Source organism: Oryza sativa, chromosome 3, assembly GCF_034140825.1.
Source record: "Oryza sativa Japonica Group chromosome 3, ASM3414082v1".
NCBI lineage: Eukaryota > Viridiplantae > Streptophyta > Magnoliopsida > Poales > Poaceae > Oryza > Oryza sativa.
Window position 1 is genome coordinate 21,236,986 of NC_089037.1, and position 20,121 is coordinate 21,257,106.

The 20,121-nt window shown below is 40.3% G+C and overlaps 2 protein-coding genes across 21 annotated transcripts; both read left to right on the top strand.

Moving 5' to 3' along the window:
• On the top strand, positions 1-7,426 carry LOC4333266 (CBBY-like protein). The gene is made up of 8 exons (XM_015772637.3): positions 1-356; positions 1,483-1,553; positions 2,817-2,975; positions 3,486-3,552; positions 3,801-3,896; positions 4,575-4,621; positions 5,001-5,081; positions 7,076-7,426. The coding sequence occupies exons 1-8, from the start codon at positions 39-41 to the stop codon at positions 7,197-7,199; spliced, it is 963 nt and encodes a 320-aa protein (XP_015628123.1). The 5' UTR covers positions 1-38; the 3' UTR covers positions 7,200-7,426.
• A 4,410-nt stretch (positions 7,427-11,836) lies between these two features.
• On the top strand, positions 11,837-18,374 carry LOC4333267 (uncharacterized). Of its 20 annotated transcripts, none has more exons than XR_001544666.3 (5): positions 11,837-14,903; positions 15,022-15,336; positions 15,912-16,002; positions 16,129-16,217; positions 17,706-18,374. XR_001544666.3 is itself a non-coding variant. In XM_015776248.3 (3 exons), exons 1-2 carry the CDS (start codon positions 12,098-12,100, stop codon positions 15,306-15,308), a joined length of 3,093 nt encoding a protein of 1,030 aa, XP_015631734.1. In that variant the 5' UTR covers positions 11,837-12,097; the 3' UTR covers positions 15,309-15,336; positions 15,912-16,785. The 20 variants fall into 20 exon arrangements, 2 of the variants coding, with proteins under 2 accessions (XP_015631734.1, XP_015631735.1); XR_001544667.3 differs by having other exon boundaries at positions 18,077-18,374; XR_001544669.3 differs by having other exon boundaries at positions 16,133-16,217.
• The last annotated feature ends 1,747 nt before the right edge of the window (positions 18,375-20,121 follow it).

The window sequence follows — 20,121 nt, forward strand, 5'->3', positions numbered from 1 at the left end:
GTTCGTTTTCCTTCGCCAGTTCAGCTCGCCATTTCGCCATGGCCCCCGCCGCCGCATCATCGTCCGCGCTGCTCCCCGCGGGGACCTTCTCCACCGCCCGCCCCGTCGCGGGCCGGCCCGCCGGCCAGCGCCTTCCCACGAGGGTAGCCGCCGCGAGCAGGACGACGACGGCGCGTTCTCCTGCCGCCTGCCTCTCCGTCGGGGGCAGGAGGCGGGGAGCGGAGGCCGTCCGCGCGTCCGCGGGGGGAGCGCCGGCCGCGTCCCTCCCGGCGGCGCTGCTGTTCGACTGCGACGGCGTGCTGGTGGACACGGAGAAGGACGGCCACCGCATTTCCTTCAACGAGACGTTTGCCGAGGTCCGGTTCCTTCAGCCCCGGTCTCGCTAATTTTGGTTTGATGACGCGTTTGGCGATTGCTCCGCAGGTCTAAAGTGTTGGTGTCGCTTATGTTTGGTAATTACTGGAATCGACGTCTTGTTGTTCACGGATTAATTTGTTTCTGCGGAGTAACGAACCTAAATCATGTGAAAATGTTGAGTAGATGATCACCTAGTACTAGTAATATTACTTCAACTCGGATCATTGGAATGCCTAATTCAAATTCATTGATTGCCTAACTGCACTGCAATTTACATTTAGGGGCTGTTTGCTTACCTGCAGCGCAATATACATTTAGGGGTTCTTTGGGAGAATGATTTTTATCTCTCGATAAGTAGTGATCAATTTTAAAATTGAGAAATTCTACTTCTACAAGTTGTAACAAAAAGGAAAAATCAAGCTGAAACTATTATACGTGGATTCACAGTTATATATGTTACAACTTGTAAAAGTTGAATTTGATTTTCATGTTTGTATAGTGATATATCACATATTAATATACATTCAAGAAATGAGGGGACATCGACACAAACTTTTCCCTGTTGTTTATCCGATTACCATATTTTAATAAATAAAGTCAACTATGTTCAATTGTTCTGTTTATTTCATTGGCCATCTCTGTCGCTAAGTAACCCCATTTTTCTAGCACACTTCCGAAATACTCAGTCTCACCAAACCTTGCCATAGCTGCAGTGAGCGGCTTCTTCACCACAAGTGTGATTTACCTGATATATTGGTAGAAATAGGTTGGTTAGTGTGGCCATCAACTATGGAGCATATCCAGTGAAAACGGGCTGTGTTGAAGAAGGTACATTGTAATTTCTTCCACCTGGACACCTAGTTCAAGCCGTTGTTAATCTTCCTTAGGTGGAAATGAAAGAGCGACCTGGGATACCTGTACTTACAATAGAAAACTGTAATACACTTTTCAACTGCAACTATTGCGTTAACACAAAAAACAATAGGCAGTTATTAAACCTTTTTTTTCTTCTTTATGATGAACCGTGGATGAAAAACAACTGTCAACTGTAATACATATGATTTTATATCATTTAAAGGGTACCTACTGACTGAAATATCAAACTGCGTGTTTTGTTGTTTACAGAGGGAATTAGGTGTGAGCTGGGATGTTGAGCTATATGGAGAATTGCTCAAGATAGGTGGCGGAAAGGAAAGGTTAATCAACACTTTGCTGCTTTCTTTCATTTGTTGGCCTGCCAAAATCCTAGCCATTCATTTGCATTCTTCAATACAAACAGGCGTTTCCTCGAAACATGTTTTGAAAATGTAGTTTGTGCCCATATAGGTTATATCTATACTCCTTTAAAAGACCCCAATAGTGGTGGTGAGTGGTGAATCTGCCACCACCCACCACCACTACCATGTGGGTCCCCCAAATAGTGAGATAGGTGGACTTTTATCCCATCCCCCAACCAGAAGCCATCAAACAAGGAAAATTTATTTTAAAGTGAGATACAAAATGATGAAAAATATGATTGAATTATTTACAGTGGATATAATTTTATTTTAATTTTTGAGGTTTTAAAGTCTTTTTTTAATTCCCGTTGCAACGCACGGGCATTCAGCTAGTTCTGTATGAAATCTGTAGTTATCAACCTGAAACTGTAAGAAAAAAAATATGCTGCTCCGTTACTGTGTCAATTTACATATTTACACTTAGTCACTACTGTGAACACATAAATGATAAAACAATAGTGTTAAATGCACAAGAAAAAAATTAAGATTTTGCAATCCATCTCCTTAATTATGTTGTATACATCTAAACAGTTTACGCTTTCCACTAATTGTTCACATAACAGATTTGCAATTTATTATTGATTCTGACTATTATCTTGACTGGTAGGGGAAACATTAAAATGCATTTTACCACTGGCATTTACTAAGGATATTAAACTTCGGTAATCAGTGCAAGAACTTCACTGTCCTTTGCTAAGTCTATTGGCTTATGTTGATATGAAAGGTTAACAAATATTGTCTCTGGGGCAGGGACATCAAACCATTTGTTTGTTCTAACACAAAGAACAACATGGACTGTTCCGTTTGTGTATAAAGGCATCATAAGTGTATGCTTTTTCACGGAAACTAATAGTTATTACCTAAAGAAAATTCAAACAATCTAATTATCGCCAAGAGCAATATCAAGATGTCCAGGGTGAAGGATCATCAAATCGAATTTTGCTTATCCAATTGAAACTAAGGACCTAATCATCAGCAGTGTAGAGCTGATTATTTAGCATTGGAACTTAATGATTTAATTGTCCATTAGTGTCAGATGTTAGAACATGCTTTTTGGCAATGGTGATACTAAAAGAGCTACACTAAGAACAATGATTTATAGTTTTATGTTGGTTCCTTTTATGTTTTCCTGTAAATAAAATTGAATTTTCTGGTTGAATTTAACTCTAGCACCTATTTCAGGATGACAGCGTATTTCAGCAAAATGGGGTGGCCAGCTAAAGCACCAAAGACTGACGACGAAAGAAAGGAGTTTATTGCTTCGCTGCACAAGAGGAAAACAGAATTATTCATGGCTCTGATTGAGAAGAAGTTGCTTCCCCTCCGTCCAGGTGTTCAAAGGTCATATATTTTACATGAATTTGGACTTTAGCAACTTAATGCACTTCAAAAGTTCTAACACTTCGATATCCTGCTTTGCTACTTTAATACAAGTCAGTTATTATGTCTTGTGGATAGCCATTAGCAATTGTTCATCTTTAACTCTCATTTGCATTCTGCAACATTTCATTATTCTTTTGCTCTTTCTCAAACTATGTATAAACTGCAGTTATATTCTAGTTGTAGCCAAGCTATTTTTCTTTGCTGGAAAACTAAATGCATCTTAATTAATATTGCTTCTTGTACTTACAATTATAACATGAAATCATGACGATAATTGAAACAAGCTTTACAGAAGTAATATCATGAACTTCACTGTTTTACTTTCTGTTGAGGAAGTCTGCACTACATGCATTAGGAAGACATAACAATCCAATCCCACTATGGAATGTTGAATTTACTAACTTCGGAATATGTTGAAGTAAATTAGTATGGGGTAAGTTACCTAGATGTTTTAATTACAATTTACAGGTTAATAGATGAAGCCCTAGGAAAAGGAGTGAAAGTTGCAGTATGCAGTACTTCAAATGAGAAAGCTGTGAGTAACACAATATTTCCACCTTAAATGTACTTTTATGAAGTTAATTGTTAGGATTGGTAATAACAATTGTTTTCATTTTTTATGAAATCTTTCTTCTGATTTTTTCATAAGGAAATACTCCAATAGTTTCTTATAAAAACTTAATATGTACTATTTTTCACACTTTTTAAATAGTAGTACATGTTGATAGTAGCTGTGAACTTGTATGCCAGATAGCTCACATATTTATGCTTGACTGAATGCAGGTTTCGGCAATAGTTTCATGTTTACTGGGCCCTGATCGTGCAGAAAAAATTACCATATTTGCTGGAGATGTGGTTCCTCGTAAAAAACCTGATCCAGTAAGTTATTTTTTAATTCAATAAATACTAATTCTATCAAACAATATTCTATCTAGTTCTTTATGGGAAGAAAAATTATTTCGAAGTGTATAGGGCATAGAATTATAAACTAATATGATAGTTTAAACTACTAGTGTTCCATCAGTATCCACGGGAAAATGTGTAATGTCTTGTACCACACTATGCTCAATCTTAAAAGGAAAATTTTATTTTACATCACTGAAACCACATGATTAGCGCTTAGATACTTTGTGCCTTCCAATTTCCAAATTAGTTGTGTTGAGAGAATACGGTGTTCCAAGCAAGCACACTACAACCAAACCCTGAAAAGAAATAAAGAGAACTTGCCAGCAGCAGTGGTACAAGTGCTGTACCTGAGCGGCCATTATTTATTTATTATGATATGGCCCAGATAGTGCCTTCCTTTGAAAGTTGCTGGTTCACTCAAATGAAATCATGATAGTTTAATTTGATGTTTGCTGGATTGATGATGATTCCTTCAAAATGATCCTTACATTTATTTAATAATAGTATGTTTTTTTTATGAAGATCAACTCTTCTTTCAACCAAATTAAGTTATATTTGCTTATGTAGGAAGTAATTAACTTTTCTTGTGCTATAATTGGATTCCTGGATTTCATTTCTCACGAGAGAGTATGTTTCTTTTTATCTTTGCAGGCAATCTACTTACTTGCAGCAACCACACTTGGAGTCGATCCATCTAGGTAAGGAATGCCTGGGTTTCTTTCTGTTGTTCTGAGTACAAATGTTTAATGACTGTTAGTACAAACTTGTAATTAATATTTGTAGAGTCTACTGATTAATGAACTAGCTTGGTTAGATGTTAATTACTGCTTGACAACTCTCATAACTGTTAATCCATTCAAATGTAAAAGAAATATTGTGCGTCCTTTAACATTATTTTTTTAAGTTACATTTTTTTTAAAAAAATGTTTTTATAAGTAAGCAATTCTAGATTATTTTTCCAGTAAAAAAATATAATAAAGCTTTGTCGACATATGATGTATTTTGTAATAAATACCATTTTTATCAACAGTTTAATAGTTTTTCAGTTTACTAACACCTTTTTTCTTGGATATTTAGTTGTGTTGTTGTTGAAGACAGTACTATAGGGCTTGCAGCAGCCAAAGCTGCTGGTATGAAGTGTATCGTAACAAAAAGCGGGTAAGATTTTTTTTTTCCATGAAATATTTCAGTTGCATCAAATCGCTTTCACTAATTTTGCATGTATTCCATAATAAAGGCATCTGTTGATCTCTTCTGGGTGGAAGCCGATTGGATTATCATTAGCTGTAGCAATAGTGACAGTATTCTTCTTCTTTTTCTTTTTTTTTTGAAAATGCATGAGACCTGTGCTTCATCTCATTAAGAAGGAAAATAAACCACCCATACAACCAAGGGCTCACGAGCCCTTCACAGATCCACAAACAGCAAGGTGACACACGACCAAAACCACTCTACTGCAGCCTAGTGCCCTTGGGTTAGCGACCTACAAAGGAAAACTTGGAACACAAGAGCTCCAGTCAGGCACCAAACTAGCTTCTATTGATACTGCCCACAACACCTCCATGATGTATGGATTTGCTCTGTTGAAAACGCAGTCAGTACGGTGTTTCCAAATTTCCCAAGCAACTAGGATGATCAATGAATTCAGTCCCTTTTACTGCTCCTTAGGTACATTCTTGACAGCTTTCCACCACCATTTAGCAAAACGAGTTACCGAAGGTTGAGGGGCAGAGGGGCAGCAACCGCCATTCCCAGCTTCAAGAAAATCAAGGTCTGAACTTGCCGAGAGAAGACACATGAGACAAGGATGGATGGTTACGTCCTTTTGATCACATAGTGGACAGGTTGCCAGGTGTGCTAGTCCATGTTTGGCAAGTCGGTCCACTGTCCAACAACGATTGTTTATGGCCAACCATAGGAAAAACTTGCAGTGTAGAGGAGCCCAACTTATCCAAATACACCTCCAAGGGGCATACTTGATGGATCCAAGAAAGTAAGCATTCTAGGCTGACTTGCTATGTGTAGGGACCTGTAGTTGATAACTTCCATCTCTGTTGGTCCGGCACATCATTTTGTAGAGATAACCCATCCACCATGTCCCAAATACGAAGGTATTCACAAATAACCTTTTTTTTCGATAATGGAAGCTTTATTAAAACTCAGTCAAATACACCAAGATGATACATTTCAACTGAGCCCACTCCCGGCCTCTGCATAAGATGCACACAGCCACACACAAAGAAAGACCTATGTATACCCCCCTCACGAAACAAAAAATATTAGTGGCTATCAATCCGTAGACTAGATCACCAACCATGCTCTTGGGTAAAAAATTCTAGTGCCACCTGGTCCAAACTTTGCGGTACCACCACAATAGTATCCCGAAGACCCGGTTTGTAGAGGATAGCCAAGGTGCGAAGCCATCGGGTGACTAAAGTAATAGCCTGCAAAGGAGAAGACACCATCTTGTTATCAAAAATTACCCCATTTCTACTTAGCCAAATGGACCAACAAAGAGCTGTTGCACCCATCAAAACCAGATTTCTCATGTCTTTAGGAACACATGTAAGCCAACACCCAAACATATGAGTCACATTTTGAGGAGGTTGTAAGTTATAGGCCATATGAATAACAGACCAAACCAAGAGAGTAAGATGACATTGGAAGAACAAATGTTGAATGGTTTCGTCCTTATGACAGAAGCAACATTTGTTACTACCTTTCCACTTTCGCTTAGCTAGGTACTTTGTAAGCCTGAGTTGTAAGACCTCCTTTAGTATCATCCACCCAAGTAAATAAGACTTGTGCCACTGTGCAATGTTTCCTTGCCCTTCGGAGAGCCTTCCCAGAAAGATTTGGGGGTTTGGGGCCAATTCTGCAGTTGTTTTGCCTTTCAGCCATCTATCAGTCCAGAATTTGGTATTCTCCCCATTACCAATTATGCATTAGCTAATTAACTGTATATGTAGGACAACCCTGAATGTGCTATTGAAATAGGTAGATTAGGTTGCTGTTAAGTTTCTATTTTATGTTATTCGTCATTGCTTTCTTCTGTTCTGATCTTTCAATCTAAATAAATAATACGTGAGAATTATTCACCTCATGTTCCAATGAAATGTACGTGATATTATGTTTTTGGGGGCGCTGTGCAGATACACTGCAGAAGAGGACTTTGCAACAGCTGATGCTGTGTTCGATTGCATTGGTGACCCTCCAGAAGTACGCTTTGATTTGGAGTTCTGCGCCAACCTCCTCCAGAAACAATTTGTAAGCTGAAGGAGCAGACGGTCAATTTCACCCATATCATATAAATTCTATAAATTCTTGCCCAGGATTATGGAAAGCGGAAATGGTCTCTATAAAATCATTCCAAATACAAGAGTCAAGAGGAACAGCATTGCTTTATATACTATTGATATTTGTTATTTATGTATAGAGGAGTACATATATGAACATAATAGAATAAGAAATCGAAATATCTTTAATTGAAATTTGTTACTAAATCTGTCCTAAAAACAAGTTCACTTTTCTAACCGATTCATGGCAGCCACTTGTCCAAATTCTTGTAGAAAAATGAAGTCTTTTTTGACGGAGGAGGTAGTACTTTTCAGTATGTATGCTTTGATGGCTTTTAATCGCTTGGCATGCTGATCCAAATAGTGGGTTCCATGAGCACGCGTTTTTAATGGATTAGCTTTGAACGAAAAATGAAAGTTTGTCATGACAGTGGTCATTGGTTGGAACTTGTAACCATCTCTAGACTCTAGGTTTTTTTTTTCAAGACAGGCATCTAAAGTTGTGCAAAGCGTGACTATATGGCTAGTATTATAGAAAACGATAATATCAATAATAAATCGTTAAACTAGACAAACTCAGTAGCTTATATTAGATTCTATATGTGTCAAAAAAGCAAATACAATATGATGTAACGGACTTTATAAGGGTGTGTTAGGTTCATAGTCAAAGTTGGATGAGATATGTCGGTCCATATTTTGTTGGATATGGTTATCTAGTTTTTTATTTGGTTAAGTGAATATGGCGATGCAATTTTTTGTTTGGTCGTAGGGATGAAGGTGGATTTTGAGATCTAATTTTTTTTTTTGGCTGGAGGGAGTAGGTGCATTTGCAGGTGTAGTCACCTCTCACTTGAGATGGTGAATATACCCCCATTAAATTAATACATAATACAAATTATAAATTCTCCAACAATTTTACACCACTACCTCCTTTATAAATACACATAGAAAAAAGAAAAAAAAGAAAAAGGAAAAGGAAAAAGGAGAAAAAAGCAGGGTGGATCTCGGGGCTCGCTGCCGCTGCCTCCTCCTATCGGCCGTCGCTGCTCGCCTCCTCCCACCAGCCGCTGCAACCTCCTCCCACCAACGCGGCGCTCGCTGCTCACACCGGCCGCAGCGAACTGTTGTCGTCGTCGCCGGGTTCGCATCGTCGTCATCGTCACTAGCCGGGCTTGATCATCATCGTCTTCACCGCGGCGCTTGTCTCTCGCGCCGGATCCCTGGCTCACCGCTGTCCCCTCTTGCCACACTAGCCGCAGTGCATCGTTGTTGTCGTTGCCGGGCTCGCATCGTCATTGTCGTTGCCGCCGCGCTTGTCTCTTGCACCGGATCTCCGAGCTTGCCACCACTCCCTCCTCCAACCAACACGGCGCTTGCCGCCCATACCTGCCGCAACGCATTGTCATCGCCATCGCTGGGCACGCATTAGCGTCGTCATCACTGTCGGCTCGCATCGTCATCGTCATCGCCCCCTCTCTTTCCATGGAGGCCCCGCTCGTCCGATCGCTCGGGCGGCCAACCATCCGGCATCTGAGGAGAATATTCCCCTCCGGGCCGCCATGTCCCACTTCCGCCCACCAACCAAACACCCAAAAAAAAACGAGCAGCCATGTCCTATCCACCCAAAACCTCCCATCTATGAGAAGGATCACATGACACTTGTGTTTATGAAAATGAGAGAGAGGTGCGCTAAGTATTAATGGTGTAGTATATATCCATATATAGCTATTGTGTGAGTGTGTTATTAGGTCGACTATGGATAATGTGGATATATTATTAAACTTACTTTTTTTATGCAAAAAAACTTGCTCTTTAAGCTCACCAGTGCTACATACAGACAACCTTTTTTTTTTCATTGATAATAAAATACGAGAACACGTACCTATAATTTTCGGGAATTTTCGAGTACATCTTTTTTACCCAATCAATTAGAATTCAGGTTAAAGAAGGTCTTTTTCCTCGTCGTATCCTTTATATGGAAATCCGGGGCCAGGGGGCCATTCCCTTGACTTGTACTGATGAGAAGTTTTTTACTCCACGAGAAATTGAACAAAAAGCTGCCGAATTGGCTTATTTATTGCGCATACCAATGGAAATATTTTAAGTACCAATTGAATTTTTTGAAATGAATTGAATGAAGAAGAATAGGAAGAAGAAAAGTTTTCTCAACACGAGGGAAAAGGTCCCTTCGAAATTGCATTATTGTAAGGGGATTTTGAGTATTTATCTAAAGGAAGGAACAAATGAGGATAAGAGAAAATTGCTTCTAATTTGTCCAAGTGGGATATATGGCGTAAAAAAAAAAAGGCAAGAACAAAGAGGAGCGACACGCCTGTCCACATGCAGTTGGCTTCCAAAGTCGTTGCCTCGCCTGTTGCGAGTGAACACGGAACAGGACTCTGGAGCCACTGCCGATGACCGTTTTTTCATCGTCTTTCCAGGAAAACTATGGATGACGCCGTTAGCTACCACTTCACGTCTCCACTCTCCACCCAGGCACCTACTATACGGCTCCACCCATAGTTTTTCCTATGAGGTCTTTTAAGGTGCTTGAGAGGTACCTCCAGTACCTCCTCTCGGATAAACACTCACCATTGATTCAATAAGGACAGTTTAGGAATAAAAATATTGTAAACATGGATAGCACTGTAACTTTTTACAAATGTTTCCGTCTCTAATATGCTTCTTCGGCTTCTGTAGTGCTTCCGAATTCCGATACATGTTCGTGGGACTCATTCAATTTCCATATCAATCATTTACTCCTATTTTGTTGTGACTTAGGCACGTTCTCCCTCCGTTTTATATTATAAGTCATTTTGATTTTTTTTCTAATCAAACTTATTTAAATTTAACCAAAATTATATAAAAACATAATAACATTCTTAACACAAAACAAATATATGTAATATTAGATTTTTTTTTAAAACTAATTTAATATTTTAAATGCTACTAATTTTTCATGTAAATTTGTTCAAATTTAACAAAACTTAAGTAGAAAAAAGTTAAAACAACTTATAATATAAAACGGCGGGAATATAACTCTTTTTTCCCTTTTGTTGAGATACTATGAGAATATACCATATAGATTAAAGGAAAATATGTACACGATTATTATCAATTAATTTCTCAGTTTATCATTAATTACACAATTACTAATCGCGAGGTTAGTGGCGCATTAGGGCAGTCCCAACCCTTCATCTAGGATGGTGTCTATAACATTAACTACATTGCCATGTAAGACTTTTAGCTTATGTGGCACTATATTAATTAAGAGAGAGAGTGAAGAGAGGAAGAAATTGGGTCTCATGCAAGACACAGCTTCAACGCGAGAACCTATGCATTAGACACTATCAAGTTTTGCATTAGGAGAGAATAGTGTCTTCATAATAGATGAAGAATAAATATGATTGGTAGAGAAGAGAGATGATGTATTTATTAATGGCCCACTTTAAGAAACCATAGGTTGTAGAGTGTAGTTTCTATTGTGATGTCTTATTGACATGGCACCATAGACACTACTTATAGACATTATGGGTTGGCACTGCCCTTAGACCCCCTGCCGATCACGCCACGTCATGATTTAATTACCCTCTCTCAGCCTGATCTATGCAAAATCAAGATAATTACCTATTAAACTTTCCACTTAATTTACGGATTAAGTACCTTGGCCTATTTTTTACTACCTTTCAGAAGATACCTCTCTATGGACCATTAGATTTTAGTTGATTAACGGACCATATAACTTCCGAGAACCCCTCTTTTCGGGCAAAATCTTCTCGGTTTAGTGTTAACCAGCGACGAACAAATTATGAGAGGAAGTACTGCTACACGTGCTGAAGTGCATGCTTGTTTTTCCTCTTAGATATGTATGTCTTTTTCTTTCTTCTTATAAAGTTTTCTTTCAAATTACTTATCCGATCTACAATCCGGTTGCACCATTGTGTTCGTTACAATTAAATCTTCACAACAAGATCTTACATGATTATATTACGATGAAAAAATATTTATATTTGTAAATTACTTTTATTATATACGTAAGTTACTTTTATCATATATATATATATATATATATATATATATATATATATATATATATATATATATATATATATATATATATATAAAAGTTACTTTTAGATTTGACTAAGTTACTTCTTAGAAATATAAAAGTAAATTCAATAAAGTCTAAAAGGTATTTACATGTATTAAAAAAGTATCTTAAAACAAAACGGAAGTAACTTTGTCACGGTATTAGAAGTAAATTCATTAAAGTTACTTTCTTTTTGTTATAAGTTACTTCTATAATATATGTAAATTAATTTTAAGCTTTATTGAATTTACTTTTATATATCGAAGAAGTAATTTAGTGAAATATAAAAGTAATTTAGATTTATTATAAAAGTAATTTATAATTTTTCATCAAAATATAATCATGTGAGATCTTATTATAAAGATTTAATTGTTACAAACACAACGATGTAATCGGATCGTAGACCGGATAAGTAGTTTAAGAGAAAATTTTATTTAAAGTATAGATGGATAAAGTCTCCTACAGGTGGAGTGGTACTAGCTAGTCACGTCCCTCTTTTCGTGTACCTCCAGTCCACGGCTCCACCCAAGAGTTTTCTGTTTTTTGGTCGTCACCACCGTCACGCCGTGCCGTGCAGACCATCCTCTCTCTCCTCCATTACCATCCGCTCCCCCCGACTCCGACGCCGCGCAGGTGCAGCGCAAGCATGGCAGAGTAAGGCGGAGACAGCGTCGCAAGCAGAAGCAGCTCTGACACTCGCCGCCAGATTCCGCTCCCCAAACACCGCACTCCAATTCCCTCTTCGTCGGGTGCATCGGCCGCCCACCAAGCCCCGCCCGCCGAACACCATGGCCGCCGGCTACGGCGAGCAGCCGCTGCCGCTGGTACAGGAGGCCACCGCCCGAATCTTCTCCGGTGGCGCAGACGCGTCCCGCACCACCGTCCGATTGGCCCACTTCCTCCTCCCCCGCGCGGGCGCCTCCCACCCGCCCGCTCTCCCGCCCCTGCCTCCCAGCGATTTCGGCCCCGTCCTCGACGACGGCCTCAAGGTCGAGTTCAAGGGCTGGGCGCCGGAATCCCCCAAGCTCTGGAGGCGGTGGGTCGCCAAGCTCCGCCCGCGCCACGAGCCCCTGTGGCGTAAGGTTGGGATCCTCGACGCCGTCCTCGCCACCACGTGCCGGGTGCGCCGCGACGAGGGCGCGCTGCTCCAGCTCGCCGCCTTCTGGTGCGGCGAGACCAACACCTTCGTGTTCCCCTGGGGTGAGGCCACGGTGACGCTCGAGGACGTCGCGGTGCTCGGCGGCCTGCCGCTGCTGGGCAGGCCCGTGCGCGCGCCGCCGCAGGACGCGCTCCGCGGCGACGTGGACGCGCTCGAGGCCGTACGCCGCGCTCTCTACCTCAGCAAGAACAAGAACAGCAGGCCCGACCGTACCGCTTGGGCGAGACATTTCCTCGAGCGCCCTCCGGGGAAGGTCAAAGTCGGCGGCGGCGGCGGCGACGAAGCGTGCGGGCGCCTCGAGCACGGCGCGTTCCTGGCCATGTGGCTGTCTCTCTTCGTGCTACCGGCGGCTCCGTTCGATGTGGTCCGGACGGAGGTGCTCCCACTCGCCGCCCGGCTGGCGCGCGGCCGCGGCGTGGCGCTCGCTCCTGCTGCCCTGGCTAGCATATACAGTGATCTCTCCGCGCTCAAGCGCTACATCAATTTGGAGAAAAGATATCAGGCCTTCGTCGTGTGGGCACCCCTGCAAATCGTTCAGCTTTGGCTCTGGAAGCGGTTCCCTGAGCTTCGCCCTCCTGAGACCACGGGCACCAATCAACCTGACGGCCATGGCATACCCACGGAATCCCAGTGGCAAAATGCTCTCAAGGTGCTTGACCCCGTTTATGTCCACGCAGTGTTCATGTCACCCAAGAAGTTTGAATGGAGGCCCTATGGGAGTAGCAGCTTCGCGCTGCGGCCAGAGATGGGTAGCCATCGTGTTCACGGCCAAGATATAGCAGAAAGTGCAGAATTGTTATCCTTCATACTATGTTTACGTGCTTGTGAGCTTGTGGGCATGCGCTGCATTGAGCATTACCGTCCGCATCGTGTTGCAAGGCAGCTCAGCTTTGACCAGGATATTCCTGGAACTCTTCCCCGTGTTAACTCAAACTGGGTGGCTGCATGGGAAACATACAAAATGGAGCCTAAGAAATTTGTATTCATTGTTCCCAAGTACAAGCCCGCTGTTACAATTGATTATGTGCAATGGTGGAAGCCTTACTTGTTGGGATGTGCTGCTGCTGTTGTTAAAGCTAGGAAGATGAAAGAACTTCCACTTTTACTTAGTCCAAGAAAAAGAAAGATTGATGTGCCTCCTGATGTTAGTCCAAAAAGGGTAGGAAATGGTGCAAAGGAAAAGGCAGTGGAATTGTCGTTTGAGGCACCAATAGGCTCAGTAAGCACAATAAACGAATTATCTTGTGTATCAGCCACCAAAATAGTACAAGGCAAATCTTTTCAGCAAGGTAATAAGGAACCACCAGACCTTGTCGTTGCACATGACAGAGAGAATAGAAGCTCGCTACATAGTGAAGTACTGCAAAATCTCCTTGTTGAGGATGCCACAAACACTGGCAGCAATGAAGCCTTATGTGCAGTAACTATAGCTGATATGCACTCAACAGAAGTGTCGTTTGATGTTCCAGTTGCCTTAGTAAGCATTGTAGATGAATTACCTTGTGTGTCAGCCTCCATAGAAGAACAAGGCAAACCTTGCCAGCAAGATAAAGAGGAAGCACACAACCTTTCTGTCACACATGACAGGGAGAATAGAAGCTCGCTACATAGTGAAGTACTGCAAAATCTCGTTGTTGAGGATGCCACAAACACTGGCAGCAATGAAGCCTTAGGTGCCATAACTGTAGCTGATATGCACTCAGCAGAAGTGTCGTTTGATGTTCCAGTTGACTTGGTAAGTATTGTAGATGAATTACCTTGTGTGTCAGCCACCAAAGAAGAACAAGGCAATGATTGCCAGCAAGATAAAGAGGAAGCACGAGACCTTTCTGTCACACACGACAAAGAGAATAGAAGCTCAGTAGTTTATGTGCACTCAACACCTGTTGTGGCTGCAAACACTGGCAACAACAAAGCCTTTGGACCTTCACCCATAATTGATGTGCAGTCAGCACCTGAAGACGTTGTGGTGATCAGCGATGACGATAATGAGGATGAGGTCGGTGGGATGCACCAAAAACCACCGCAGTTGGAAACAGCACCATCCTCCTTAGAAGGGCAAAATGCAGAAAGTCAGATAATCAGTGCAAGCAGTAATCCTCAGGACAGCCGAGTGATGAAAGATGTTAGGGTCCAAAGCAATTGTGATCACGAAACTGATAATGTTCGAAGCAATATTGTTCTCAGAAAAGAATCATTTGAAGTACTTGCTGTTGATACTGTCCAGCCTGGTTTTAATCTCTTGGATACACCAACAGGGGAAACGCAGACATGCGCTGTTACAGGACAGATAGACAAGGGATACATGGTGGAAAAAGAAATTTTGGCTGGTGTGGAAGGTATCAAAAATGTAAATGAAGACGTGTCCCCATCATTTCAAGAAATAAACTCTCCTGTGGAAGATTGCATGGTGGCCAATAGAAGAATGGGCTCAGGTATGAGGATTAATAAAAATACAGTTCCATATTTCAATCAAGCTATGTACCAAATAAATCATGACAAAAATGTGTTGACGATAACGTAAACTTTATGCTATTTTTTCAATTTTTGTAGGAAACAACTATTCTAGTGGTTTGGCACATGTGAATACTCAATTGATCAACAGAGTAGTTTGTACTAGGACACTATACTATCTTAGACCATTTTGGTTGTCAAAACATGGTCAGAACAAAGATGCAAGTGACACCACTACCGATGAAGGAACTTTCCAACCAAGACGGGAAGTTGGGACGCCACAAATGATTGAAGAGGCATTTGCAGCTCGACAAGCCCAAAAAGTTGAGTTGCAAAAGGTAATTGATCGCCTGAAGGAAGAGATTGTGGCACTAGAGGTTCCATGAGAGGACAGGTGCTCCTCAATAAATTGAGGTATGGCTTGGAGTAAATATATGTCAGTACTTTTGAGTCTTTAGAGCATGAGTCCTGATGTTATTATTACTACATTAAACTATACTAACAGCGTGCGCTAGGCAGTGGCTGAGTGCTGAGAGAAACGTAAAGGGGCCTCATCAAAGAGATGATACTTAGGCCCCGTTCTTTTCTCACAAAGATAAAGATTTTACCTCGGTATCCGTTAGCACGCTTTTCAAACTACAAAACGTGCGAAAACTTTCTATATGAAAGTTGCTTTAAAGTATCAAATATATTCATTTTTCAAGTTTGTAATAATTAAAACTCAATTAATCATGCGTTAATGGCTTTCTCCTTTTGCGCACCCGCTTTTAATCTTCATCTTCAGAAGATTTGAACGGGGCCTTAATGTAGTATTTCCCCTAGAGATTTGCTCATTTACATGTTATACCTCACCCTTACACAGTGGATTGTGCTTCCTCATCTTGAAGTGAAACTAAAATACAGTTGATAAGATATTAGTTGATTTTGGGAAGTTCTACATTGGTAGAAGTTAAATCTAACTGTTGAATTCATGTACACCTCCCATTCAGAATTAGGATCACAGTGGAAGCACATCCACTAGAAGCCCCCAACTGACCAACGGCCTCGAGGCACCATGGTGGCCACCCATTCTGACTCCAGGTCTGCCACCAGTCTTTGAATCCCACACAAAGAACTGCCCTTCTTCCGCGTTGCTGTCCTCATTTACCATATCTCATGTTGGGTTTCGCTTGTATCATATTTGCTAATGGTTTCTTGGTGAGGTAGCCAGCGGCCAGCGGAGGCAATGAGCCGATGAGGGAGGCAGCTAAGCGAAGAATGAATGTGTTCAGATGCTGCTCGATGCGAAAATGGAGGTATGATCTATAGATTCAGCAGTGATTTTTTTATGCCCGACTTATCATCTGATCATGGATTAGTGAATTGCATCATTGGTACTTCATGAAAGAAATTGTCGAGGAAGACTTGGGAGTGTGGTAGGTTGCAGGGAAGAACCGCATGTTGGTGAATGAGCTTGAAGCGTTGAATGTGTATTGTTTTTGCATCCAACCTGAAAGATGCAGATTTTTGCCTCTGATAAGTGGAATGCATTTAGTTGTTTTTTTGTCCATTGGATCGACATATATGAACATTCAGCAGTAAGAGGTCCTTAAGATGGCCACTTGATGACATGGAAACCCTGTTGGTGCGATCAACGTTTTGACGAGATCTGTTGCTCTTCGGAAAAGAGAACTTTTTGAATTAATTTGCTTATCCGAAAGAAGTGTGTTCATGGTTAATATGCATACCTTTGAGCACAAATGACTTATGTTAAGGGTTGATTAACCACTTTTGTACTTTTTTTTGGGAGGAATCATTTATCTACTTGTTACACTGGTAATACTTGACCATTAACTGAAAACATGCAATCTGCTTTAGCATCCACTTCTGAATTTTATATGTGAATGGATGCAGAACTCTGCTTTAGCTAACCATATGATTCGGATTTTTCTTAAATGATACTGCTGAATGTGATTTGGTACAATGGGATGAGGCATCTAATTGTATTGCTTCAAATGGAATGGTGTTTTAGATAAACCTCAGTATATTTATTTTTAGGCAATAGCGTGGAATCATGCTGGAATTCAGAATAAAAAGCATTAGGTCCATCCTGGAGTTTAGAATAAAAACCCTCTCTCTCAATATTGTTTCTCATATGATGGCAAGTAGAATAAAAACCTCCTCTCCCAATATTGTATCTCATATGCTGGAGTTTATATTAAAAGCCTTAGCTCCATAGCTTCTGGTCGTCATTTCTGTTCACCTGTTAAGATATCAGGGTTCAGACTTCAACATGGTTTCATTGTTCTAGGTCTTTCAGGCTATTTAATCAATAAAGTATGTCTATGATCAGATTAAATTGTTATATTTTACTGTGATTAGCTGTCCTTTTCCTTCATCTGAATGTTTTGAGGTACTTTTAAGTTTCATAATCTAAAAATGTTTTGCGGTTCACATCATAGTAGCCTTCACTAAATGTGAACTGCCAGAATGTTGCATACTAAATAATTACACTGATTGTTCCCCCTGCTGAAACTAGATGAGCATTATCTGAATGTTGCCTTTTTATGTGTGATGTTTCTCCAAAACTGAATGTGAATCCATTATCGCGGAATTATGTCAGTCCCATTTTACAAAGCTTAGATTTAATATGATCCAGACTGAAACTCGATTCACCTCAGTTGCAAATTATTATGAGTTTTATTGTATACATCCAAATGAAAAATTAGTCTCTTCGTTCCAGTTTGCTGTCCTGCAATACACGGCGCACATTTGGACTAACAACTCTTTTCATATTTGTGCAGTTTGAGGTGGTGATCTTTTCTCCTGAAGATAAAAATTAAGTTTTTTACGTAAAACGAGGTGGTATTAACATATGATTGATTGAGTTTAAATTATTACAAACTTGAAAAATAGATTAATATGATATTTTAGAGCAACTTTCATATAGAAAGTTTCCGCACGAAACGCACCGTTTAGCAGTTTGAAAAGCGTGCCACGAAAAATTTTAATCTTCATCCAACTTTCATTTGGGGGATACTGATTTTTATTATTGGCCTTTATTTATTGTTCATGCAAGCACTGCGTATAAGAGGAAGCCATAATGCGGTTATTACTAGCAGAAATGGTAATGCATGCTCAACTAACACCGTTCAAATTATTCCATCAATTTTAGGTGCATAGAAAGCAATTCAATCCTGATAAACATCACGGTATTCATCTGGTTGTTTACATGCGCAGCAAGGACTTAAGGGATCGTTTATGTATCATCGATCTGCGATGTAATAATATAGATTATTTACCATGTCATTCGGTTGCTTAATAAAAATCTGTGTATGTAATTATCACAGGAGATATAGTAGTGAATGATCAACAATGTACTTGTTCTCATAGTAACTTTGGGTTGTTATTGTCTCTAACACAGAAGATCATTTTGCCAATAATAACTGCATTGTGTATGCTTGATTTCCTTACATGGCCACCCTGTATCCAGATTAATCAGGTATTCTTCACTTGATGTTAAATATTGGTTACCATTAATTATTTTCTGTTATCCAGATGCAAATACAAGTCCCAGAGTTATCTGCCATGAGGGGTTAAGAATAAAGTGAAAAATGTTGCTTACATGATGTCCTCATGATTTTGGTATATTTTAAATTAACTGTAATCCACCACTAACATGCTTTGTATGTCTCATTTCACCCTATCTACGACACTTGAATTAGAATCATGCGCTCGTCATGGATGGCGGGTCAGAGTAAAGCAAATCGATCAATTGATATAATAGATCTATAAGCAGTTTGCTTTTTATTCGTTATTTCCTAGCATAACTACTTTTGTATTTTTATATTAGTATTTTGTTGTTCCCTAATATCGAAAATTCGGATCGGGCGCTCTCCTCGCGCGCTCACCCCCCCCCCCTCCCAGGTGCTGCATGCAGGCCCTGGCTCCACCACGTCTCGGCTCCTATCTGTCATTGCAACAAATCACTAACGTATTTTGGAAACCCTTTATTAAGGGAATTTGGTTTTTTTTCCACCAAAAATGTTTCATCTAATGTACTCGCAATGTTTCACTATATATAGATCTAATGTTGCAATGTTGCAGTGAACTGAAATATTCCATTGCAACAAAAAAACCCACATATTTTGGAAACTCCCTATTAAGGGAATTCGTTTCATTTTTTGTTCCACCGAAAAATGTTTCACCTAGTATACTTATAATGTTTCACTATGTATGGATCAAATATTGCAGTGAACTGAAACATTCTTTCGTTTTTTGATGAAACATTATTTTTATATGAGGTGAAACAACACCCGATTTAAACGAGTGAAACATTTTCGATCTACTTAGTGAAACAATTCCGATATACCTGATGGAACATCGTGCAACATTTAAAAATAATTCAATAATAACTTGAAAAAAATTCGTCGGAATATATCCATGTGTGGTCTTGTTTTGAAGATTTAATTGCAACGAATTTAATGGTGCAATCGGATCATGATTTGGATAAGTAATTTAAGAGAAAAATCAGTTTAAAGTAGTTTTGTACGTAAATCGGACGTTGACGTCATGTATTTTTCTCCAAACCGACTGGGCGCCCGATCCGTGGACTCGTCCCCCTAATATGTATCAAAAATTTTGGTAAACGATTTCTGTAGTGACTAGCTATATATAAGTACATGGTAAAAGTTATTAAGTTTGTGATATAAGGATTATTGCCTATTTTGCTTGCAATGGAAGTGGAAACAAATGGTTGAATATATCTTGCACAAGTCCATTTGCAATGCCACTATGCCAGTTCAATTCAGAAACTTCAGCGGTGGTAACTGGCGAGTGGCGATTTACGGTTAGATATAAAGTGAACTTGCCTATTATTTAAGTATTACAAAAAATATAGCAGTGATAATGTGTTTTGCACAAATAAAAGATTTCATTCTGGATATATTCCTGGTACTTGGAATTTAGAAGAGATGCAATATAAAAAGTGAGTCCGGATGAATAAAATTGGAGTTTCATAATTTCATAGAATTACAGAGAACCTTTTCAGTTATACTATCTTGATAAGGGCGCCCCCGCGTCGCTCATAGGGCAAGGGCAACACGGGTGGTGACCGCCGCCACCGTACCACCACCCTCGCCCCCTTCCCTTCTTCGCCTGGCCGTTGCTTGAGCAAGCTGTCAGAAACCGCGCGGCCGCAAAGACGGCGGCAGCGGGGCC